Source organism: Leptinotarsa decemlineata, unplaced genomic scaffold (assembly GCF_025532065.1).
Source record: "Leptinotarsa decemlineata unplaced genomic scaffold, Ldec_3_MD MMD2_tig00002082_RagTag_RagTag, whole genome shotgun sequence".
NCBI classification, from domain to species: Eukaryota; Metazoa; Arthropoda; class Insecta; order Coleoptera; family Chrysomelidae; genus Leptinotarsa; species Leptinotarsa decemlineata.
This window is the reverse complement of record NW_027412573.1, coordinates 3,044,621-3,068,215: the sequence shown is the minus strand read 5'-3', so window position 1 is coordinate 3,068,215 and position 23,595 is coordinate 3,044,621. Positions and strand designations below refer to the sequence as shown.

Here is a 23,595-nt window from a genome sequence, read left to right as displayed (position 1 = left end):
TCCGCAGACTCTATCCAGACCACTATGTCAAGATGGTTGTTCTGATTATTGGAGTCCTTGGCGAAATGATGCCCTCTCTACTCTCGAATCTTAAAATCATACCGGTTTGCCGCACTAAGGCAGAACTCTTCGCCGGACAGATGCAGAAGTGTGTCATTCTTGGCTCACTGCGCTTGCTCAGGGCACATGAATCTCGGACCCAATGATCACTTACCCCACGGTGTGATGAGTGGTCGTTGGTTGATAATGCAGGTGCGCCCTAATGTATCGGGGCTTTGGGGGATAGGGCCAGACCAGCGCAAACTACGGTTGAAAAAATAATAATACGGCTTTATTCACCATAAAAGCACAATTAAAACAAACAAAAAGAGAAAAAAGAAAATAACTTTCAGTATAAAGCTGAATACTCATCCATTTTTGACAACATCCATATCGATTGCAACATGTTTTTATATATTACTAGCTTTCACGCGCGGCTTTGCTCGCATTTATGCCATTAAATAAGTGTCAGTACAATAGAAATGAATCAATATGAGAACTGTATTTTAATGTTTGGCTGGTATTAGCAATTTTTAAAAATTATTACATACGATGAAGTTTCGAAAATTTAAAATATGCTCTATTGCATGTTAGGAATCACACGTTAAAAGGTAAGACCTCGTTAAACCTAAGATGAATAACAGAGGTTGCATCCTTTGATGCAACCAACTGATCTTCAGCCTTTTCCGTTTCAGTAAATGTTCACATTTATTTATTGTATCATTCAGGGAATGAAGACCTATTATTATTATTATTATTATTATTATTATTATTAAACCTCAGCTCGCACAAGTGCGACAGCTGGTTAACGGTAAAACAGATTTTAAACAGATTTTTTTTCAAACAGATTCAATTGCAACAATAAATTAAATGTTTCTATCATAGTCATCATCAACTGCACGAATAATGGATGCAGAGATTGCCATTGTGAATCCTGTAGCACAAACTAGAGAAACGAGTAACCTCCCACAACAATCGTCGATTATGATGAAGTTACTTTACAACTCCCTATCAAAAGGAGTTCCATTAATTTAATGAGTTTTCTCGTTGTAGGCGTTGATTCCTATCGCTTCCCTCAATTGTAAAATACGAGTAGTTTGACACCTACGTTTTTTGTGTGGGCAGCTTTCGGTGCATTCTCTTCTAACGAAGTCATACGATCAATAGTTCAATTCTGCGTTGGGAAATTTGAAGAACACGAGGTGATAATTTCATTTCAGTTTCAGCCTAATTCTATAGGGTCTTCCAACTGCGACCTACGAACTTCAACAACTGATAACGGTTTTCTGTCAAACTAGTCCTCATTCATTGAGTCTGTTTTGCCGAATCACGATGGACGAATTAACATTCAACAACACGTGCAAATGATAAAATCGTTTTAATGAAATGGGTTTTCTGTTCGGGCAACGTACCGCGCGCCCATTTGATGGTTGCCATAATAGTTCCATTGAGAGGACTGTCTGTGAGAGTGTGCAGGAGAATCCGAGGCAGTCAATTTCCCGTCGCTCACAAGAACTCGGCTCTTCGCAGACCACAACTCACCGAATTTTGAGTCTTGACTTGGGCCTGCACCCGTACAATAATAATAATATAATAATAATAATATTTATTCAATAAATTACATACAGTGAGCGGTACACAAAATACTGATAAAGCATTAGAATAAATATTAAATCAATCCATTGACGGAATGAATCCTTGTGCGTGGGTATACAATCATAAAATATAATAAAATACATACATACATATATATATATATATATATATATATATATATATATATATATATATATATATATATATATACAAGTTCATGCACGTACTATACACATATAACTAACACATTCACACAATACAATTTAAAACTAAAGATAAATGCAATTTTAGTAACTAAAACTAAATGAATATGTCATCAATTAAAATTATTTTCAAAATGTATATGGATTGACAAACGAGGTGTTTCAAATATGTGTTCACAGACTAATTTTTTGAATAGAACATACAAGTTGGAACTGAATATGAAGTGGTAAACTATTGAATACTTTTGGTCCCAGAAACTCATACGATTTTTGTCATATAGATTTTGCAACAAGAGGTGTTATATAACGGTTTTTATTTCTCGTCGTACCTATACGTATGTGTTATTTTGTTGAGCACTTTTTTCTTTGTATTATGTAAGGAGCAGAGATTTATAATTTAGTTGTCTAGGATTCAGAAAATTCGCTTGTTTATATAGTGCTTCGGTTGCATATCTCATCCCGATAAAGCCACTGTTCAGTGTGGATTTTGGGCTAACGGCGTCCTCGTTCCATATTTTGAGAACGACGTTGGCCTGGCCTTTACTGTGAACGGCGAACTCTATAGGTATAGTCGAAGTAAACGATGTTGTGCATATTTAAAGACGTCGGCACCGTCAAAGGCCAAATACATAGAAAGCCGAACTAGTCATGCGGACTGTGCTTGGCGGTTCGTATTGGATACTTATAATTGTCTTATGATTGGCTGAAGAGTCATAAAATTCAATTTGAATTATGTTACGGTGACAAACAGAAATCGGGGATGGTTATCGCCGTCGTGTTCAGTTCAGGAATTGATCGTGATTTTAACTATTAAAATTCGATATTGGTGCAGTTATAATTACCTAAAATTTTTGTTATTTGTTTGAAATGTGTTGTCTTTGGACAAGTACTAATAGTAATAGCGAGTGTGATAACAACACAGACTTATTCCAGTGTAGTGATTCAAATAGCGATGGTTAACAATGCGAAAAAGAGATACCAGTGAATAAAATTCAGATGAATTTAAATATTGAACCACAGGAGTATGTTTCAATGACTATAAGAATCTACATTTTAAGTTTGGTTTCAAGGGAAACCAACTGTTACAAGCATCAGATTTGACCGAAATTCTTTTCTCAACTGTACGTAAAATAGTCAAAAACAAACCTTATGAACGCAAGACGCGATGTGATACGGGATTACCAAAACCTTTAGATGTTCATCTGATGAAATCATTGAAAAAAACAATATACCATTGCTATGAAAGCAATGATATTCCTATAATTGAAATCATAAGGAAGAAATTGAATGCTTTCGGCTATAACGTGAGCTGCTGTGACAAAACTCTTCAGATTTGGATAAAGAAACTAGGATTTAGATTTATAATAATAAACAAACCTCAGGCAGTTATGGAAGAATAGTGGAATTGCGTAACAAATACTTAGAACAAATAACTAAATATAGTCAAGAACAACGGCAAATTTTCTATTTGGACGAATCTTGGTATGATACTCTCGACACAGTTACGAAAGGGTAGACTGATGGTTCGAGAATGTGTACGCCTAGCATGCCTGCAAACAAAGGATCGCGACTAATCATTATGCATTGAGGAGAAAGTAAAAGATGGGTTGCGAATAGTGTAATAGTTTTTGACAACGCTTCCTATCATTCGCGACAGCTCATCAAAGTACCGAATAAAAATTCGAAGAAAGATGAAATACAAAGTTTTTTAATAGTATGGACACACCATATTGAGACTTTCCCCATATTTTTGTGTTTTCAATCAATCAATCAAGTTGATTTTGACAAAATTTAAACGAAGCATCTGGCGTGAAACTAATTTTCTAAAATTTGATAAAAAGTTAATGAAGCTAATTAAAGAAGAAGTTTCTAATATTATCAAAGAAGACTGGCAGAAAAAGATTAAAAAAAGTGATTTAAATAGAAAAAGACTATATGGAGATTGGACACTTCCATATTAATGGTGAAAATGAATTCGTTGTTGATTTGAATGACGACAATGATAGTAAAACAGAGAATATGGAAAAGGAATTTGACCTCGTTAGACTTTTTCTTGCGGGGTTTTTCAAGTCGCAGGTGTATGCGAATGAGCCACAAATCACAGCGTTTCTTGAATTCAACATAACCCATGTCATCGGTCAAATTCAGCCTGATTTATGCGCCAGAGTCATGTAAAATTGAACGTTTCGGATGAGCTCCACCCACTTCGTTTCATTTAAATTAAAGATAGGACGCGCTAAATGGAATACCCTTTATAGTCTAATCATATTTATAGTCTGAACATGAAAAATAGAGATAAAGGTCCTAAAAATATGAGAGATAGCTCATTCGATTCGGAATCACCTCTAGAAGAATGTTTTTGAAGGATTTTTGTGCAGGTGTGAAATTGCATTTGTTATTAACAAAATAAGATAAAAAAAGTGGTATTTAGTTTTTCGTTAATAACTCAAAAAATATTAATATTTAAGCAATTTTGAGAAGAGCTCATTAAAGAGGAGGAAGTTTCCGATAAAAAAGTCCTAACTCCCGAAATCTGCATTATTTATAATTTTAATTTGACGTTGAAAATAGGGTTCCGCGCGGCTGTTACGGCATGCTTGCGCTGCCGCTAAAGAGAGTTTATCAAAATAATTTTTTTGTAACATAAAATGTCATTTGAAAAATTTGAAAAAAATCTAGTATCTTCTTAACACTTGAATGAATCGAGCCCCGTAGAAAAAAAAGTGTTTTCACCATTTTTCAAAAAGTTAATCAATTGTTAACTAACAAATTTTTTCCCAATCTCCGTTGGCATTAATAATGGGATAAAAGGTATAAATAATTGGTGTATAAATTTCAAATTTCGTGGAGTCATTTTGATACATATACTTCATATGATCCTGCGATAAAAGTTCAAAAAAAATTATAATTTGGTAATTATGATTTTTTATAACTATTGCAAAATGAAATATCTAAAAATTGTTGATAAAAATATTTTTTTATTATTGATATTTAGCTATGTCTGTTTTCACATTAAACAATGGCAGTTATTAACATAGGATATGAATTTTTTACTTAATTTGTTTATTAAATTGTTCAAAACAAATAGAGACATTCAATATTTTTGGAAACATTTTTTCCGCTATTTTATTGTCTAGAGATAATTATGATTAAAAAAAAATTTTCTTAATTTCAATTTTAAATTGTTTAAAATCGATTTTTTTATATTTCGATTGTTCAAATAATTAGTTGAAAAATAATTTTGCTTTCAAAAATCATAATTTACACTTTTAAATAGTTTAGCAAAAAAATTATTCATTATTTAATTGTTTATTAGTTTATTAGTTTATTATTTAACAGTTTGTTACCAACAAATATTGACCAAATATATAAAAAAGTGTCATAATTTTTTTTTCATTTATTATAATATAATTTTTTTATGTCACTTTTATATATATATATATATATATATATATATATAGCTGTTTTTCTAATTTCCTTCTGCTTCAGAAAAAAAATATAACGTCAATATTTGTTTATAACAAATTGTTAAACTAATGAACAATTAAATAATAAATAATTTTTTTTGCCAAACTATTTGAAATTGTAAATTATGATTTCAAAAAGCAAAATTATTTCTCAACTAACTATTTAAACAATTGAAACATAAAAAAATCGATTTTGAACAATTAAAAATCAAAATTGAGAAAAAAATTTGTTTTATCATAATTATCTCTAGACAACAAAATAGCGAAAAATTTTTTTCAAAAATATTGAATTTCTCTATTTGTTTAAAACAATTTAATAAACAAATCACGTAAAAAATGCATATCCTATGTTACTAACTGCCATTGTTTAATGTGAAAACAGACACAGCTGAATATCAATCGAAAAGAAAAATTATCAACAATTTTTAGATATTTCATTTGCAATAGTTAAAAAAATCATAATTAACAAATTAATAAATTTTTATGAACTTTTATCGCAGGATCGTATGAAGTATATATATCAAAAGGGATCCACGAAGTTCAAAATTTGTAGGCCAATTATTTATACCTTTTATCCCATTATTTATGCCAACGGAGATTGGCAAAAAAATTGTTAGTTAACAATTGAATAACTTTTTGAAAAATAGTGATGACACTTTTTTTCTACGGGACTTGATTCATTCAAGTGTGCATGCGCACATGCCGTAACAGCCACGCGGAACCCTATTTTCAACGTTAAATTAAAATTATAAATAATGAAGATAGAGTTTCGGGAGTCGGGACTTTTTAATCGGAAATTTCCTCCTCTTTAACGAACTTTTTTCAAAATTTCTTAAATATCAATATTTTTTGAGTTATTAACGAAAAACTAAATCATATTTTTTTTTAAATCGTATTTTGTTAACAATTGTAATTTTGTACCTGCACCAAAATCCTTCCAAAACATTTTTCTAGAGGTGATTCCGAATCGAATGAGCTATGAGCTATTTTTAGGACCTTCATCTCTATTTTTCATGTTTTTGAACTTGTTGATTAGACTATTATATGTATAGTATTTTATATATGGATTCGTAATGTAAACGTCGAAATACGAAAGTACACCCAAATTTTTCTCAAAATCGGTTGAGGCAGCCTATCCAAAATTTTGCCCGTTATTTCTGCCCTTGAAAAAGTTACCTTCTCAGGTGGAATGAATACATCACCCATCCATTTCTGCTCAACTCGAATCAAAAAGCGAAAAGTTCATTTACAAATGGAAACAAAACACATAACTCGTCCCAGTCGAGAATATCAGATACCGAACAAGAGAGAGACTGTCTGTCCGTAAACCATTGTGTGTCCATTTAAATGTAAATGGGGCTATGACAGTCATTCATCTTCCCCTTTCACGTTGATTAAATATAGTGTAAAACCCCCAGGAAGAGGGGACGGCTCGCACCCCTGCTGAAGTCTCCCTTATTGAGTGTCGTCACTCACTGTTTAAATCATCAAACGGATACGGATATTACTATTAAGATAATTGGGATCTCCCTTTAAATATTTGGGAGAAACCCATGAAACCCCACGAGGAATTATCGCCATTTGAATATGTTTAAGATGTGATTAGCGTGGAGACCATGTTCTCATTCTACGGCATACGAGTACGTCTTTATTGCTTCATTTATATCGTGTAATTTTCAATGTTTACAAAAAAGTAGTTGTTTCGGAAGGGCTTTTTCATCTAGTTTTTATCTGAAAGTAACTTCTTTGCATGATCTACACATCTTCATGAAGAGTTTATATTGGTGTGCCTCAAGGTACAGTATTGGGCCCTTATATACATAAACAATATTTGTCGCATTAATAATTTTCTAGCTCACATCATACAAAGGTGTCGCCAACGGTGGCAGGGGGGGCAGTTGCTCCCCCCCTAGAGATCAAATGTAGCTAGCCGCAAAGTGACCAAAGTGCGAGCAAATGACTTCCATACCTATTGATAAATTTCGCATCGCATGACAAAAAGTAGATAAATTCACAAGGTTTAATGCATATTGTAGAAAGTATTGAAATATTCAGAATAACATTAAGATTTTGACATCCGTTTTCAAAATCGCCGCCATTATCATGGAGAATGGAGAATTTCTTCCATTCTCGGAATTATGTTGGTAGCCAAATACTCGGCTTTGATGGAACCCGTTGTCAACGTACTCCAATCTGAAGCTTTGGACGTGGTCAACGCCTCGGAACACGTTAAAAGGATTTTACTTTTAATCAAAAACCACAGTGAAAATCCGGATAAGTGCCAGATGAAATTCTAAAGAAAGCTACATCAATGCCGCGTATTGTGGGGAAACAACGTCATTAAAGCAATCATCTAGAACAGGGGTCTCCAAACTTTGAAGCCTTCGGGCCATAATGATTTTTTCAGTTTGTTCCAAGGGCCAATTTCTGCCCTTAACTATATTTCTAGACTGGGATAGTCGCAAAGTGCGTGACCTAAGCAAACTTACGCTTTTTTGCATTTCAATTATTATTGTGTATGGTGACACTTAACGACATCTAGTGGCGAGTAGTGGTACTATGTACTATCTTTTTCAGCTACCCGCTAGGTAGCATTAGGCGTAATTAAATATTTGGAATTACCGCGTTGCTTCGAGAAAGTTCTGGTTTTAGCTAGTGTATTCCGATCACCTCGAGATGGCAGTAATAATTGCATATAAAAAGGCTAGCGGTGCAACTACGAGTTAGTCTGCGTAGGAAAGGCGAAGGAAGTGAAACTGTCTATTTTCAAATGAAGTAACACCCGGCAATAAAAGTATTTTGATTTGACTTATTGTTTTTATGTGTGATTTGTTAGTATGGAAAAGAAGCGAAAAATCGACAGTGAATGCAGAACGTTCCAAGAAAAATGGAACTTTCAGTATTTTGTGATTGAGTCCAGTAATAGGGCGCTATGTTTATTTCATAATGAAATCATAGCTGTTCTCAAAGACTATAACATTAAACGACACTATGAATCGAAACGCGGACTCAAATCGCAGCAATCTTTGTTTACCAAAGCGAATACTGAACAAGAGTCTGCAACTCGCGCCAGCTTTCATGTGGCTCTTGAAATCGGAAAACGTGGCAAACCATTCATCGATGGAGAAATGATAAAAGAATGCTTGATTGCAGTAGCCGAAGAAATATGCCCCGAAAAGGTAAATTTATTTAAAACTGTCAGTTTGTCAGCAAACACCGTGGCTCGGAGGGTGCAAGACATCGCAGAATATATATCATCTCAACTGTCTGACAAAAATGGACATCATGAGTGGTTTTCTCTAGCATTGAATGAGTCAACGGATGTGTCAGATACTGCTCAGGTGTTGATTTTCATTCGCGGAGTAGATAAAAGCTATGAAGTGTATGAAGAACTTCTTGATATTGATAGTATTCACGGCACGACAACTGGGGCAGATATTTTTAAGGGAGTTGAAAATGCCATTAATAAAAATAACCTTCGATGGAGAAATTTGAAATCTATAACAACTGATGGAGGCAAAAATGTGTATGGTAAAAATAAAGGAGTGGTTGCACTTGTGTCAAAGGTTGTAGAAAATGATGGTGGTTCAAAACCATTAGTTTTACATTGTATCATTCATCAACAGTCCTTGTGCGGAAAATGTTTGGATATGTCTGAAGTTCTAAAACCAGTAATATCAGTTGTTAACTTCATCAGATCCACTGGGCTGAATCACCGACAATTCCGCGAGTTTATTCAACAGATTGGAGAAAATGATTTACCATATCATACTGCCGTACGCTGACTTAGTTGCGGAAAAGTCCTTAAGCGCTTTTTTGAACTTCGAGCAGAGATCGATTTTTTTTTAAATGAGAAGCAGCGCCCTTTTGCCGATTCAGAAAATAGTGAATTGATATGGAAGTTAGCCTTCTATGTCGATTTGACAAATCATATGAACGAACTAAATTTGAGATTGCAAGGAGAAAATCAGCTTCTCCCTGATTTATACACCAATATCAAATCCTTCAGGCAGAAAATAATACTATTTCAATCGCAATTACGTAAAAAATGTTTCACACATTTTGAAACATGTGAAATATTCAGCCACACTACAGAGACTGAATTTCCCGTCAATTTTGCAATCGAAACTTTGAGTGCTTTGAAGATAAATTTTGATACTCGTTTTTCAGATTTTCATGTCATTGCGAATGAAATTAAGCTTTTTCAAAATCCTTTTGATTCTGACATTGAAACCCTGGCTCCGGAAGTCCAAATGGAAATTATTGATTTACGGTGCAGTGATATGCTCAAGAACAAATATCAAAATTCATCTTTGTTGGAATTTTATAAGAGTCTTTCACTGTAAGAATTTGATAATTTGCATAAATTTGCTCGTGGGTATTTTTCTGTTTTTGGTACTTGTGTGAGAAAACGTTTTCCAAGATGAAGTACACAAAGAATGTTTACAGATCTCAATTAACCGATGATCATCCTAAATCTCTTTTGATAATTGGTACAAGTAAAATTGATCCACAACTACAAAGTATTGTCGGTGGAAAATCTCAATTACATAAATCTCATTGGTGTTTTTGTTTTACTGTGATTCATTTCAATCATTTGTTAGTTATTAATATACTTAGATACTTACGTTAAGTTTTCTTTGTCATCATTTCTGTCGTTAGGTTTTACCTTGCAAGTGAATAAAACCGAGTAATTATCATTCTGTGTTTTCTTCTTCAACTTATCACAGCAATAGTAACAACAATTAGGTAATCATTGGCTGTCGCGGGCCAGATTGATGACAGTAAATCATTGGCTGTCGCGGGCCGGATTGATGACACTGGCGGGATCGATGGCCTTAATACTGCATATTTCAATTTGATAGGTAAAATACCTTAATAATTTACCCTTTTTCATTCTTTTTCTTTCCGCCATTGAATAAAAAACAGAAACCACCTTATCATAATCACAGATAAAGCCATTCGATTGTTTCATGTCGTTCTGTATTGGTGTTGTCTCGGAAACTTGGTTGTTGCAATGTTTTCTTTATTATTTTTCAATATGTATTTAATGGTAATATTATCAATATCAAAATTACTTTTTGGTGAGTAATTCAATTAATTGAGAACTCCTTATTTCTTGTGAAATTGAAAAGATATTAAGTTTTGTGGAAGCTATGTTAATGAAAATTCATTATTACATATCCCTGAAGAAGAATTTCATTAAATTCGAAACATCGTCAAGAAAAAACATGTTTTTTTTTAAAGGATCCTGTTACCCAAAAAACGGGTTTTCAGATAGGATTTATTGTAATGTAGGCTTTGATTTAAGACGCATAACAGCGGTAAATATCATTTCATCTGTCATTGACTGTGTCCCTCAGATAATTTACATTAAGTGGACGTTTGTGAATGATTTACTCAATATTGGGGGTATCCAAATTTTCCTCACACGAGGAAAATATCCTAAATACAACAACATGAGTTGTTTTGGTTGTCACTTGTGTCGGAAAACTCACAATAAAGTGTTATTCTAAACATTCCACGATTTGATAAATACTCATTCCGCTCACTCGAGAGACATACGATCGTCCAAATGTTTCCTCTAATCCGACAAACGCTGAAAGAATATTCACGTGATCGTTGTAGAGCTTTTTATTTTCCAGACGACTTATTGCGCTTTGTTTCAGAGATCCGCCAGTATTACGGGCTTACAACAACACGGACATAATCCTCAGGCTGCCGCTGGGAAAAAGAATAAGAGACATCCGATGGCTTTCTGTCTGGTGCAGGCGGTTCACGGTAAGTTTTCTTTGTAACTAGGGAGAATTTGGTGAATTTAATAAAAAAGTACTTCAGATTCAAGTAGACGTTGTTTGGCAAGTGACATATGACAGTTGACATATAAAATTGAAGTTACGCTTTTTGGCGCGTTTTACTATGCGCACGCATACCGAAAATCCGACACTATGAAGTTAGCTTCTTCTTCTTTAATTTATGTGGCCGTTGCTTTTCGGTCGAGCGCATTTGGCCAGACTCCTCTTTTCCATAATGAACAGAAGCTTCGTCCGAGGGCGCAGTTGTCTCGCTCGCTATTACATGAAGTTTTCTAATTTACTTTTTCTTTTATGAAAACACGTCCTTTTTTACTAAGGAACCGCCCGTCCTCCCAATATGACTTTCACAAATAACACATCTATTTTCACACTGACGATCTCGTCGAATCTGTCGACATCCAGCCTGGTTACTGGCGTAGAGGGCGCTAGTCCTCACAAAATATTTTTCATTTCGTGCCATCTTCGAGGACGGTCGTTATCGGCACAACCGTCCTCTGTCGCGATCGGAGAGGAAGTCTCTGAAGTTAGGTAGTCAACATTTCAGTTTTTCGAAGAAAGTAAAAGTGAAGTGCATAAGAACTGGCAACTGTATTCACGATGTTTATTTAACCAGCTGTCGCACCCCTACGAAAGACAACCCTCAGAAGTCTAAACTTGTGCGAGCTAAGGACTAAAGAGGTGTTACCTTTTAACGTGTGATTCCTTACACGTTATATATATATATATATATATATATATATATATATATATATATATATATATATATATATATATATATATATATATATATATATATATATATGTTAACTCGAAGATTCTCACGGATAAAGTATGATGAGCTGTTTTCTCGGGTTTCGCTCCGTGTTCTGTGTATTTTCTCCCCATAAGGATTATTTTCACAACGTTTCGGCAAAGTCTCAATTGTCTAGTTGAAAAAACCAGACATCACCAGAAGAAGGCAAAAAATATATATATATATATATATATATATATATATATATATATATATATATATATATATATATATACATATATACATATATACATAAATATATAAAGGTCAAGCAGTCAAGCTGCTGGAAAATAATTCCATGAAAATCAAAATATGAATAGTTAAGTACTATTTTGATCATTCCCATATTGACTTCAATTTAAGAGCCACCGGTAGACAGCTGTTTCAGCCTATTGGGCATCGTCAGTACCGGGCAGGTACTTTTCTTGGTTATTCACATATTGTTTTCAATCGAGGACCGCCTGCCCAGTACTGACGATGCCCAATAGGCTGAAACAGCTGTCTATCGGTGGCTCTTAAATGGGAATGATCGAAATAGTACTTATCTATTCATATTTTGATTTTCATGGAATTATTTTCCAGCAGCTTGACTGCATTAACCTTTCTCGATGTCATTTCATTTCTAGAAACATGGGGATTCGTTTTCCGATGGCATTTCAGGTTAGCTTCCCAAATGTCTGCTACCGCAGTTGTCGGTTGATTGGTCAAACCACCAACACTGACATAAAAACTTGGCAAGTTGACTTAGGTGTCACACCAATAGGTGGTTCCACTTATGTCTCGCTTGCTTTTACGCATTTATTTTTATTGAGTACTTTTCTTGGTTATTCACATACTGTCTTCAATCGAGGACCGCCTGCCCGGTACTGACGATGCCCAATAGGCTGAAACAGCTGTCTACCGGCGGCTCTTAAATTGGGCATCGTCAGTATCGGGCAGGCGGTCCTCGATTGAAGACAAAATGAGAAAAACCAAGAAAGTACCTAATAAAAATAGCAGCGTAATCGCAAGCGAAACATAAGTGGAACCACCTATTGGTGTGACACCCAAGTCAACTTGCCAAGTTTCTTATGTCAGTGTTGGTGGTTTGACCAATCAACCGACAACTGCGTTAGCAGAAATTTGAGAAGCTCAAAAAGTACTTATCTATTTATTTTTTGATTTTCATGGAATTATTTTCCAGCAGCTTGACTGCCTTAACCTTTCTAGATTTCATATCAATTCTAGAAACATGTGGATTCGTTTTTCCGATGGCATTTCAGGTTAGCTTTCCAAACCACCAACACTGACATAAAAATTTGGCAAGTGGATGTCACACCAATAGGTGGTTCCACTTATGTTTCGCTTGCGATTACGCAGCTATTTTTATCAAGTAATTTCTTGGTTTTCCTTAGCCCGTTTGCCCCTCCTGAGGTACTCGACTCTCCTGACGAACTCGACGCGGCAGTGGAGCGTTTCGAGCTTTCCGTGAATGATGCTCTTCGAGCGGCCACCTCCAGGGAGGAGTGTCCGCTGAGGAGCTATAATGAGTTTCCCCCCCGTATCAAAGCCTTGATACGGGAGAGAAATCGTCTGAGAAGGCTCTATCAGCGAACCCTTTTCCCAGGGGATAAAACTGCGGCAAACAGGTTGGCCAATCAAGTCAAGCAGGCCATCATTGATCATCGAAACGAAAGGTGGGAAGAGCTGTTGGAATCCTTTGAACCTGGGAGTGACGAGCTTTGGCGAGTCACTCGCAGGCTTAAGGGGAAGAAGACTGCTCTCTCACCCATTCACGGAGAGCGCGGAGTGTGCTACTCCCCCGCCGACAAAGCGTTAGCCTTTGCTGACACGATGGAACGTCAGTTTCAGCTTAACGTTGATGATGATGACGACATTGATCGTGATATGCTGTTGGAAGACCGGGTTCACCGACTCCTCAGGGAAGATGACGATGACGACATCCGTCCAGCTTCTGTGGAAGAGCTGAAGGGATATATTAAAGCCGCAAAGGCTAAGAAGGCACCGGGAGCTGACTCAATAACTAACAAGTTGTTGAAGAAGCTCCCGGACAACTGCGTTGAGTGCTTACTGAATATAATTAACAGTTCGCTGTCCCTCAGATACTTCCCCAGCAGATGGAAGCATGCGGTCGTTGTCATGATCCCAAAACAGGGTCAGAACCCGCTGTTCCCACAGAACTATCGTCCGATAAGTCTACTCTCTTCGGCGGCTAAGCTGGCTGAAAGAGTTGTTCTCCAAAGGCTCAACGAAGAAGTTGAGGACCGAAATGTTCTGCCTGATGAGCAGTTCGGCTTTAGGAGGGACCACTCCACTGAGTTACAGGCTCTGAGGCTGGTCGAAAACACAATCAGCGAGTTGAACACAAATAAAAAAGTGCATATCGTCCTATTAGATATCTCGAAGGCCTTCGACCGAGTTTGGCACGAAGGTCTTCTGCATAAGCTAAACATATTCGACCTACCTCGGGGTCTGATCCGGTGGATCGGGTCTTTCCTGAAAGGTAGGACATTTCAGGTTAGAGTAGAGGGATCTCTGTCTGATAACAGAGAGATCCTTGCTGGAGTGCCACAGGGGGCCGTGCTCTCTCCGACGTTATACTCACTCTACACCAGTGACCTTCCGAGGCACGAGCGTGTGAAAATATCTCTTTACGCTGATGACACGGCTCTCCTCTCGTCTTCCATGGGTCGGGAGCTCGGTGTCGTCTATATGCAACGTGCATTGGACGACCTCGAGCGCTGGTACCTTGACTGGAAGATTCGAGTGAACCCGGATAAGACTCAGGCAATAACCATGGGAAGATTGAAATCTTCTCCGGCCAGGAAAGTGAGAATCTCTGGAAGGGAGATTGACTGGCAAGCGCGGGTAAAGTACCTCGGCCTTCTGATAGACCGTAGACTCACTTGGAACCCGCACATAATGTCCGTCAAATCTAAGATCGAGGGTCGGATAGCACGTCTGTACCCTCTGATAAATAGAAAATCAAAAATGAGTCTAAAAAACAAAATTACCATCTACAATACGATGTTCAAGTCTGTCATCATGTATGCTTCAGGCGTATGGGGACAAGCGGCTCCGACTAATATTTCCATTTTGGAAACATTACAAAACAAGCTAATGAGGATGATTGTGAATGCTCCTTGGTTCGTGCGGAACGATGCCATCCGCAGAGATTTGCAGCTACCTTCCATTCGGCAGTCCATTCAGTCGAGAAATCAAAGAGTTTTTGATAACGCAGAAACTCATGAAAACCTATTAGTCAGGGAAGCTATGGATTACGCTATAGACGACCCCTCTCGATATAGAAGGCCCCGACACTCTGTCGTATGAGGCCCCTATATCCTCCGATGAAAGATGAACAACGTTTTCATCCAATTCACCCCATCCAGGCAGGGGTACATCGTGAAGGGCGGTACTGATGTCTGAGGACATTCTTGCCGCCATACCAACAACACCCACTCAGTTATGACCCGTTTGTCCTTCTGACAAACATCAGTTAAAAGGGTAAGGGAGCAGGTCTCCAATCCTGAACGAAACCAAGATGATCGGCAGGCTTAGCCCGTTTGTCTCTCTGACGAACACCAGTTGAAAGGGGAAGGGAGCCAGGCTTCAACCTGCAGGAACTCAAGATGGATTACGTCGTCATTTTGTCTTCAATCGAGGACCGCCTGCCCGGTACTTACGATATATATATATATATATATATATATATATATATATATATATATATATATATATATATATATATATATTGAAAGGTCAAATTTAGTTGACTGGTTATTATATAACTATAGATTATTTTTGAGTTGGGTATTTTTTGTTATTCAAGCTTTCGGAAATATTTTTTTTCCTTTATCAAAAATATCTACAAAATAAAGATCATGCGAATATTATACAGTAATAGATATGTTACAAAAGACTCACCAAAGTTAGTATAAAATATAAAAAAAGGCATATGAATCCAAACATAAAAACGAAAAGTCAAATTCAAAATTTGACGTTGAAAATTTTGTTATAGCACCAGAGAAAATGTGATTATTATAATATTTTCACTTACTACATTTAAATCTCACTGTAGGTGTCATTTTTAAAGTTATCTCAAAATCGAATTAATCATAGCAAGAAATGATTAAAAAAACGAACTTCTCACGGGCGTACATAAGTACACTCACACACTGTTTTTTTTATAAAATTTGATTTCGTTAGTCATTATAATTATCTTCGAGGGCGATAGCGGTCATATGAATTTTCGAAAAAGTCGCTAGGGGTCACATCTGGAGAATACGGTGCAATTCGAAGCCAAATTCGTGCAATTTTGCAATCGTTTTCACTGATTTGTGACAGAATTCTTCGACATAATGAAACAGCACTTTCTTTTTTCGCCGTTTTTATGTGATTTCTTTTTTCAAATACTCCAATAACGCTTTGTAAAAGTCGCTGTTGATGGTATTTTTCCTTTTCAAGTCCGAATAATGTATATCAATCCAAACTTTGGCTTCAACAGTATTTTTTGCCAAAAAGCAATGAAATATCAACACTAAAAATTCTATTCTATCCATTTTCTTCGAACTAACAAAAGTTTCTTTACTCAAAATGTTCTATCCCATAAACGAATAGTCCGATAGCTGTGAAATTTATGCACTATACACTTTTCAGCTCACCTAATAGCTAATATCTGACTCGTTGAAAACAACATGATTAATAGCGCTTAGAGAAATGAAGAAGTACCTACTTTAGGACTTGATAACTTTTCTGATAACCAGAAAAGAAGTCGACTGGTTTCACACAAATATGAAAGAGTATGAAAATACATAAACATAAAATAGTACTTTCCGTTATTGTTACTTCCTCTAAGGGCATCTTCAAAAACAGTATTCAATCATTTTTCTATTTCGTGACAGACCATTTTGAACAAAAGTTTCAATATTTTTTATTAATCTAAAACTTCAGGTTCCCAACTTTAAAACTAACGAACTCCAATACAATCTTTGAACCTTCTATTTTTTCCCTTGGGGGTGGATAATTCCAAATTCTCAGATTCACAAACATTAATTCGATGTGAACATTCATGCATATGCATACATAACCTAAAATAAAATTTTGTCAGTGTCTTCACAATTCACAATCTACTTCTCAATTCATACCATCACGTTTTGAAAAACGCAACACTCTACCGTCATCGTCATATGAATAGTGAAATTAACTGAATCTAACACTAGTTTGGAATAAAGTCTAGTAAACTATATTGGCTGACAGATCTGCATGGAAATTCCACGCGTGTGAAATATCTTAACAAAGATATTTCCCAATCGAGTTTCCTAGCATTTTCACTCCCATCAATCATCCGTCTCGCGAAATGCAATTTGAAAATGATTCATTATCATCGAAAAAAGAAGAATCGACTTCGGCTACAGTCAGTGAGAAAGAGCCCATTTCTGGCCATTAAATCTGTCGAGTGTCGTCACGGTGAGCTGGTTCCATTTAGAGTGAAGCACTAAATCATAATAGCGTCACGAGCCTTCCAACATCCCCTATACGCGCTTCACGGTCTATCGCCTCGATGTTTATTGCATATTGGACAAAATGCTAATTTCGGAATCTTGATTTGTATCCTCTGATTGCTTTTACTGTAGAGTCATTTTTCTTTTGTCCTGCATGCCGCGCTACTTGTGTTGTACTCCAACAACAAATTGAAGCGATCCAACCAAATTCAGGTTAATGTTAGGTTAGGTTACTGACAACACCAATAATCATATGATGACTTTAACCTTCAAATTCATATATGTCATCACTTTTCATTCCTTTGGGCTTCTTGATGTGTTTTTCTCTCTTTCAATCTTTCTTCATTGAGGTTGCTGTCTAATCATGCTTGACACACTAATCCATCAGAAATATTCTCCAATTTTCAACTAGCAATTTTCTCTGAGCGATTATACTGTTCGTAGCAGTTATACTGCTACGAACAGTATAACTGAAATGGTAAATATTCTAAAGTCCAAAACACACGTTCTTGGTAGTTGCCGTGAAAAATATTTTTCTTTTAGCACCATGCATCCAAATTTACTTCCACTTGAACTTGTCAGACCTACAAGTGAAGCCTGTTAGCTGTTGCTCGCGTGGATAGCACAAAGTCACTAAAGCTCCAGGAAATACTTCATTATACACTAACTAACGCACAGTCTACCACGATCTTAGCTCTGGTTTTCTGATTAACAAAACCAAAACTTTCAGCTCCAAGGCAATAACTTGGCCTATCCTGACAAATCTGAGTGAACCCTCATTCAATGAAATAATTGATGAACTAGAAAACTAGTATGACTGAAAAACAAAAAAAATAATGGAAAATAAAAAGAAGACAACGTTTCAACCAAATTAAACCATTTTGAATCATTCTGGAAGGCGACTTCCTACTCTAGGTCTCTAACTTTCAGAGGTTTGCTTTTTCTACTTCAGGTATTTCTTCCTTCCCTTCTTCCATTTATTTTCTCTATAACTTCAATTGGTACTGCTATTTCTTCAATTATCGCCTCTTCAATTATCGCCTCTTTTGTTTTGGAGTCGCTTAGACTCCAACATCGAGCAACTCCATTCCTTGAACTTAAAGGTTATCAGATTTTCTTCGGTTTTCAGTTTCCTTGAGCTCTCGTTCTTCTTCTGCTTTTTTGCCTCCCCACGTTCCTTTTCCAGCCTCAAAGCTTCTTTTCTAGGTATCTCATCCTCCTCTTCCTCCTCCTCATTACGAATGCGTTCCTCCTCTTTTTGTATCAGATGCTCTTATTCAGTTTTCAGTTTACTGAGGGGTTCTTGTGTCCCGCCATTGTCTCTTGGCCGTGTCCTTTCTTTGTTTTCTTCGAATCCTTTTTTCCTCATCTTTCGCGCATTTTTTTACTTTTCATGGTCTTCCACTTCTTCATTCTTAACGTCTGCAGGTTGTTTTTATTTTCACTGTAGTCTCTTCTGATCCTCCAGACTGTTCTTCAACTAGTGAATCTTCTACAGTTTCTTGTTTCGTCAATACTTGTTTTTTCAATGCAGGTATTTTAGTTCTTTCTTGATGTTGACTTTGGTTACTTTTCAATCCTTAGTGTCATCTGAAGGAGCTGATCGTTTACTTATATCCTCACCAGTTCCATGTTTAACTTCCAACATGTCAGTTGTGGGTTCTTGACTACTGATAGATGTTTTCATGGCTGAAGATACTTTTACCAACTGCTGGTGTTTCTGTGACAGGTCTCGATTCATCTGGATTCTGAACTGAGCCTAAGACTTCTTCATCAGCAACGCCGGAGTTAGAAAGCATGATTGGGTTTGGTTGAATGCAACCCTTTTTTTAACTATAAGGGCGATTTTCTAATCTGAAGTGTGTTACCCAATTCTGGGAAATGGCAACTAGTCTCTCCAAGGAATACCAAATCATCGTTCTGCCGGACATAACCTATGGAATCATATTCAGTGAAAGTTCGACCCAGAATAACATCAAGGGGTCGAAATTCAGCTGGTACTTATAAGGGCACCTTGTTGACAAAAAAATCTGCTATCTCGAATCTAAAGACGAATGTTCCAATACTGTCATCTTTTTTCAGTTTTTGACAACTTTCCGGATCTGTCAAAGTTAATACTGTATATTGTTCGCTTTTACTGTATGCATGGATCGTGACAGTTGTAAGAAGCTGAATTAAGAGTTGCAAATGAAGTTGAATTTACAGTTTGACTGGTTTTTGTGCAACTGCGTTGTATGTGTCCATGCTTAAAGACTATGAGACATAAAGAGGACTTTGGTTTACCAGTCTATATCTCCACAATTATATCAGCTATTATTCATATCTCTATCAGTGTTATCCCTATTATTTTCCATTTCATTTTCAGTGAACTGAATCTGATGTCAGCAGTACTCAATGAATCTTATGTCAGCAGTACTCAATGTAGAATCAAATCTCATACACAAGTCACTAAAAATATTTTTGAACAGTCAATGTCTAAATTGGTAGAAAATTGCCAAAAACGACTCTCCTTAATAGGAAAACTGGCCATACTGCCCTAGAAGGCAATGAGGCTGCTGACTCCCATGCAAAAGAGGATGCTGCAAGCGGTTTTATCGGACCAGAACCTGTCATCGGCATTGCTTTTAGCTTTGCCAAACAAATAAGGATAAAGTAGGATAACGAAAATAACTTTCTTCTAATTTATACTGAGTTCATTATCTGTTACGATCGGTTTCGGTTTATGAGACCATTCTCAAGTGAACTTTCGAATACAGATGGGTACTTAATAAACCGAAACCGGTCGAAACTTCGTAGAAATTACATGAAAGGTGTCTTCTTTATCCTATACTCAATATGAATTTCTACAAAATAAGCAGGAAGGTGGACAGGTCTCTGGGAGACACCTCCTTTATATCGGCAGGTGTAGGCCAAAACTCGCCGAACACACACTCTCTTATTGATGATTACTCCGGAAAGTCGCATTTGACATGCCTAATAGTCTCATCTTCCTGTTCACACATCCTGCATAGAGGTGTGTCTACTAGCCCCATATTGTGGAGGTGTTCCCTTAGTTGACAGTGGCCAGTCAGAAATCCTACTGTTAAGCGTAGATTTTTCCTGGTTATCGCCAGATATTTCTTCGGCGCAAGCTTCTCAGGGTCGCCCAAGGTGATCCTGGCAAGATTGCATCCTTTGATTCCATCCCATCTCTTAAGGGATTGAGCATGGGTGGTTCATTTGGCTTGTACCGCAATTGTCGAAGGCCGTAGGTGCCACCGGTCCTAAAATTCTCAGTCCAGCCGCTTCTTTGGCTAAAGAGTCGGCAATGCGATTACCTTCACTCATGCCTTACATCTACCATTAAGAGAGTCATAGTTACGACCGCACCGGGGGGCCTGGGGGCCGGTTAGGCCCCCCAGACGCACCCAGGCGTTGGATGCGATCGGGTGTGGAGGGGTGGATTTTCGGGAAATTCTTGCGGGTACCGCCCCTCACCCCACACCAACAGGATTTCGCAGGGCTTCCTCCCGCTCACCGAACCCGGAATTGCTTCCTTACATCTACTTAGTGTGTCGCACACCTGCCCCCGCCAACCATGCCAAATCAATTGGGAATATGGTCCCGGAAGTGGCCGATCGGGGTCCTAAGCTCGAATACTAGTAGCTCCGTCCAACCGGGGTCCGACACCTCAAGCGTCTGCCTTGGTGCCCTCCAAGACTAGACTCGGATACTAGAGCCCAGAAGGACAGCGAGCCCCGACACCTCGAACACTCGGATCCGTACAGAAGCAGGCGAGGATCACGGAACAGCATAAGCCGTCCAGTGCCTCAGTATGGGGCTGCAATGCACCCATGAATGGATCACCGCAACCCTGTATCCCTTTACCCGCTATCGGAGCCGCTGCCCCTAAGAGGCCAACGCCAGTTGGAGATGAGGCTCACTAGCCTCCTGCCGCGAGCGGGCACTCACCTCCCCCCTAGAACTCATGTTAGGAAAGTTCCCTTTCCAACGTTTGATGAGTAACCGTCGAGGACTCTCTCGAGCATCCTCTACCACACATCATATGTCGAAGATGTCGCGCCCATTACCCGTGTAGGTGCGGGATAGGGCGGTTCATCAACAACTTTTTGGTGTACGCCGTGTGGTCTGCACCGCATACCCTTACGTTACCCCAAGGGGCACTCATGTTAGGAAAGTTACCTTTCCAGCGTTGGATGAGTAACCGCCGAGGGCTCTTGCGAGACACCTCTCCCACACATCTAGCTTGAAACCGGCCAACGCCTGTTACCCGCAGGTGCGGGATTGGGTGGTTGACCGATAACTTTACTGGGTGAGTGCCGTGTGGTCTGCACCGGGGGACTGTCAAACACTCATAAGAGAGAGACAGCGATCCCCCGCCACTCACCCCTTTAACCCACCTCAGGATAGTTTGGCTAAATCTTGCTGACACTTGAGTACTAGCCCTGAGGTTACACGTTCTGTTCAAGGCTGTCAATGCAGATTGTTATGTTTGAGATACCAGCCAGTTCTGTTTGGACCACGCTGGTATTTTTTCCCATTCCCCACTTAATCCATAGGATTAGTTATCTAGAGTACACTCCACATCCTGGAACACCTGGATGGAAAGAAGATGTTATGGACTTCTGGCAAAATCTTTCAGTATTGGCTCACTCCAAGGCGTTTATTCGAAGCTTGAAACCAAACAGTTGTTGAAGTACAGTGGAGATGAACTATGATGTCTAACAGGCCTTCTCACATGTCACTGTCGTCTGAATCATCATATTCAGACACTCGGACTGTCTGAAGACAGTGTGTGTGTTTCGCCTCTGTGTGTGTGTCGGTTTCATTAAGGAGCTGGGTTTATTTGGTCGAGTGTATAGGTGTGAGCCACAATAAACCGTTGCGGGTTGCGGTGGAGGGTCGAATAAACCAACTCATTTTCGACCTAACCTAACCTAACTCAGTGTATCAATGAATATCAATCTACCACAACCAATAACTCCCTTGATTGTTTCACAATGATCTGGGTTGTACGGTAATTCTCCGAACAGTCCAAACTATTCTCAAACATTCCACAACATTTCCGAGAACTTCCCTAACGTATCATACATAATCGGGATTCAAAATTTTAAAACGTCACACAAATAAACTCTGAGATAGGAAATTTTGTTCTAATGGGGAATGTTCCTCCTGATGAAAATCAAGTAGTTTTCATAAAAGAGCTCTAAAACAACGCATTTTAAACTTATCACTTCAACCTTTTTCTTTAAAAAATTATTTAAATACTTAAAAAAGAGGAATGAAATAATGCATTCAACATTTAAAGGGATTCGTTTCTATTTCACCATTTGGCAACATCGATTATAGCTAATAAATGACAATGAATTTGTTACCTGTATGAGACAAACAAAGTTCTGTTTACTCATGTTCCGAGTTTCGAGACATTCTGTGACATATGACATTTTGTGCATCTAACCTATCTTCCTCTATATAAATGAATAACAAAACAACTGTTGTTTGTGTGACTTGTGGAGGTGGTATTGAACTATAATTTATATTTTGCCTTAATTGTTGATTTATCAAGATAATTTTCCTTTTTTAAAGTAGAATATCTAGGTACGTATAAATTATTTCAACTTGATATAGGTGCTCTTGCCAATATGTTAATCAGAAACAAATCCATTTAAAAATTAAAACCCAACGTTTGAAACATCAATTTGAATACCTTTCGAAGTGATTTTGAAAAACTCATGAATTAAACTCAACTTTATTTTGTTCAAACTTGCATTTGCTGTAATAACCCAAATTGAGGAACATTCCCCATTCAACCGAATTTGTACCTCTATGAATTTCTCATGCTGACCCTCCTTATCTTAGACACATTGTTTATATTTACCGATCGTGCAAAGCTAAGTCGGGCTAGTTATATCATAAAATTTTGGATAGCCAATTAAACACACATTCGCGTCTGAAATGAATAGTCTTTTTCTAGTTTGATTATTTAGTTCGCTTCCAAATTGAAGACAGCTCTAACTTCAACGTTAAAACAAACGTTAACATTATGGTACCATAAATTTCTATTTCTGCCCTCAACAATGAACAATTCGCAGACCGTAAATTCGTTTGAAGTTTACAGAAAGATGAGTGACTTCTACGTGAAAAAATATAGGGAAACGTTGAATTTCGCAACTAATT

At 37.4% G+C, this 23,595-nt stretch overlaps 1 protein-coding gene across 8 annotated transcripts in view; it reads left to right on the top strand.

Annotated features, from left to right (window-relative positions):
• LOC111507030 (protein Skeletor, isoforms B/C) overlaps window positions 1-23,595 on the top strand; it is a 122,237-nt gene that overhangs the window by 69,103 nt on the left and 29,539 nt on the right. For all 8 annotated transcript variants that reach the window (XR_012465780.1, XM_074176825.1, XM_074176821.1 and 5 more), the window contains one exon: window positions 10,975-11,086. Coding sequence is in view for 7 of the 8 variants with exons in the window: in XM_074176825.1 (XP_074032926.1) it covers window positions 10,975-11,086 (112 nt within the window). In the remaining variant the exon portion in view is untranslated. The remainder of the gene's footprint in view (window positions 1-10,974; window positions 11,087-23,595) is intronic.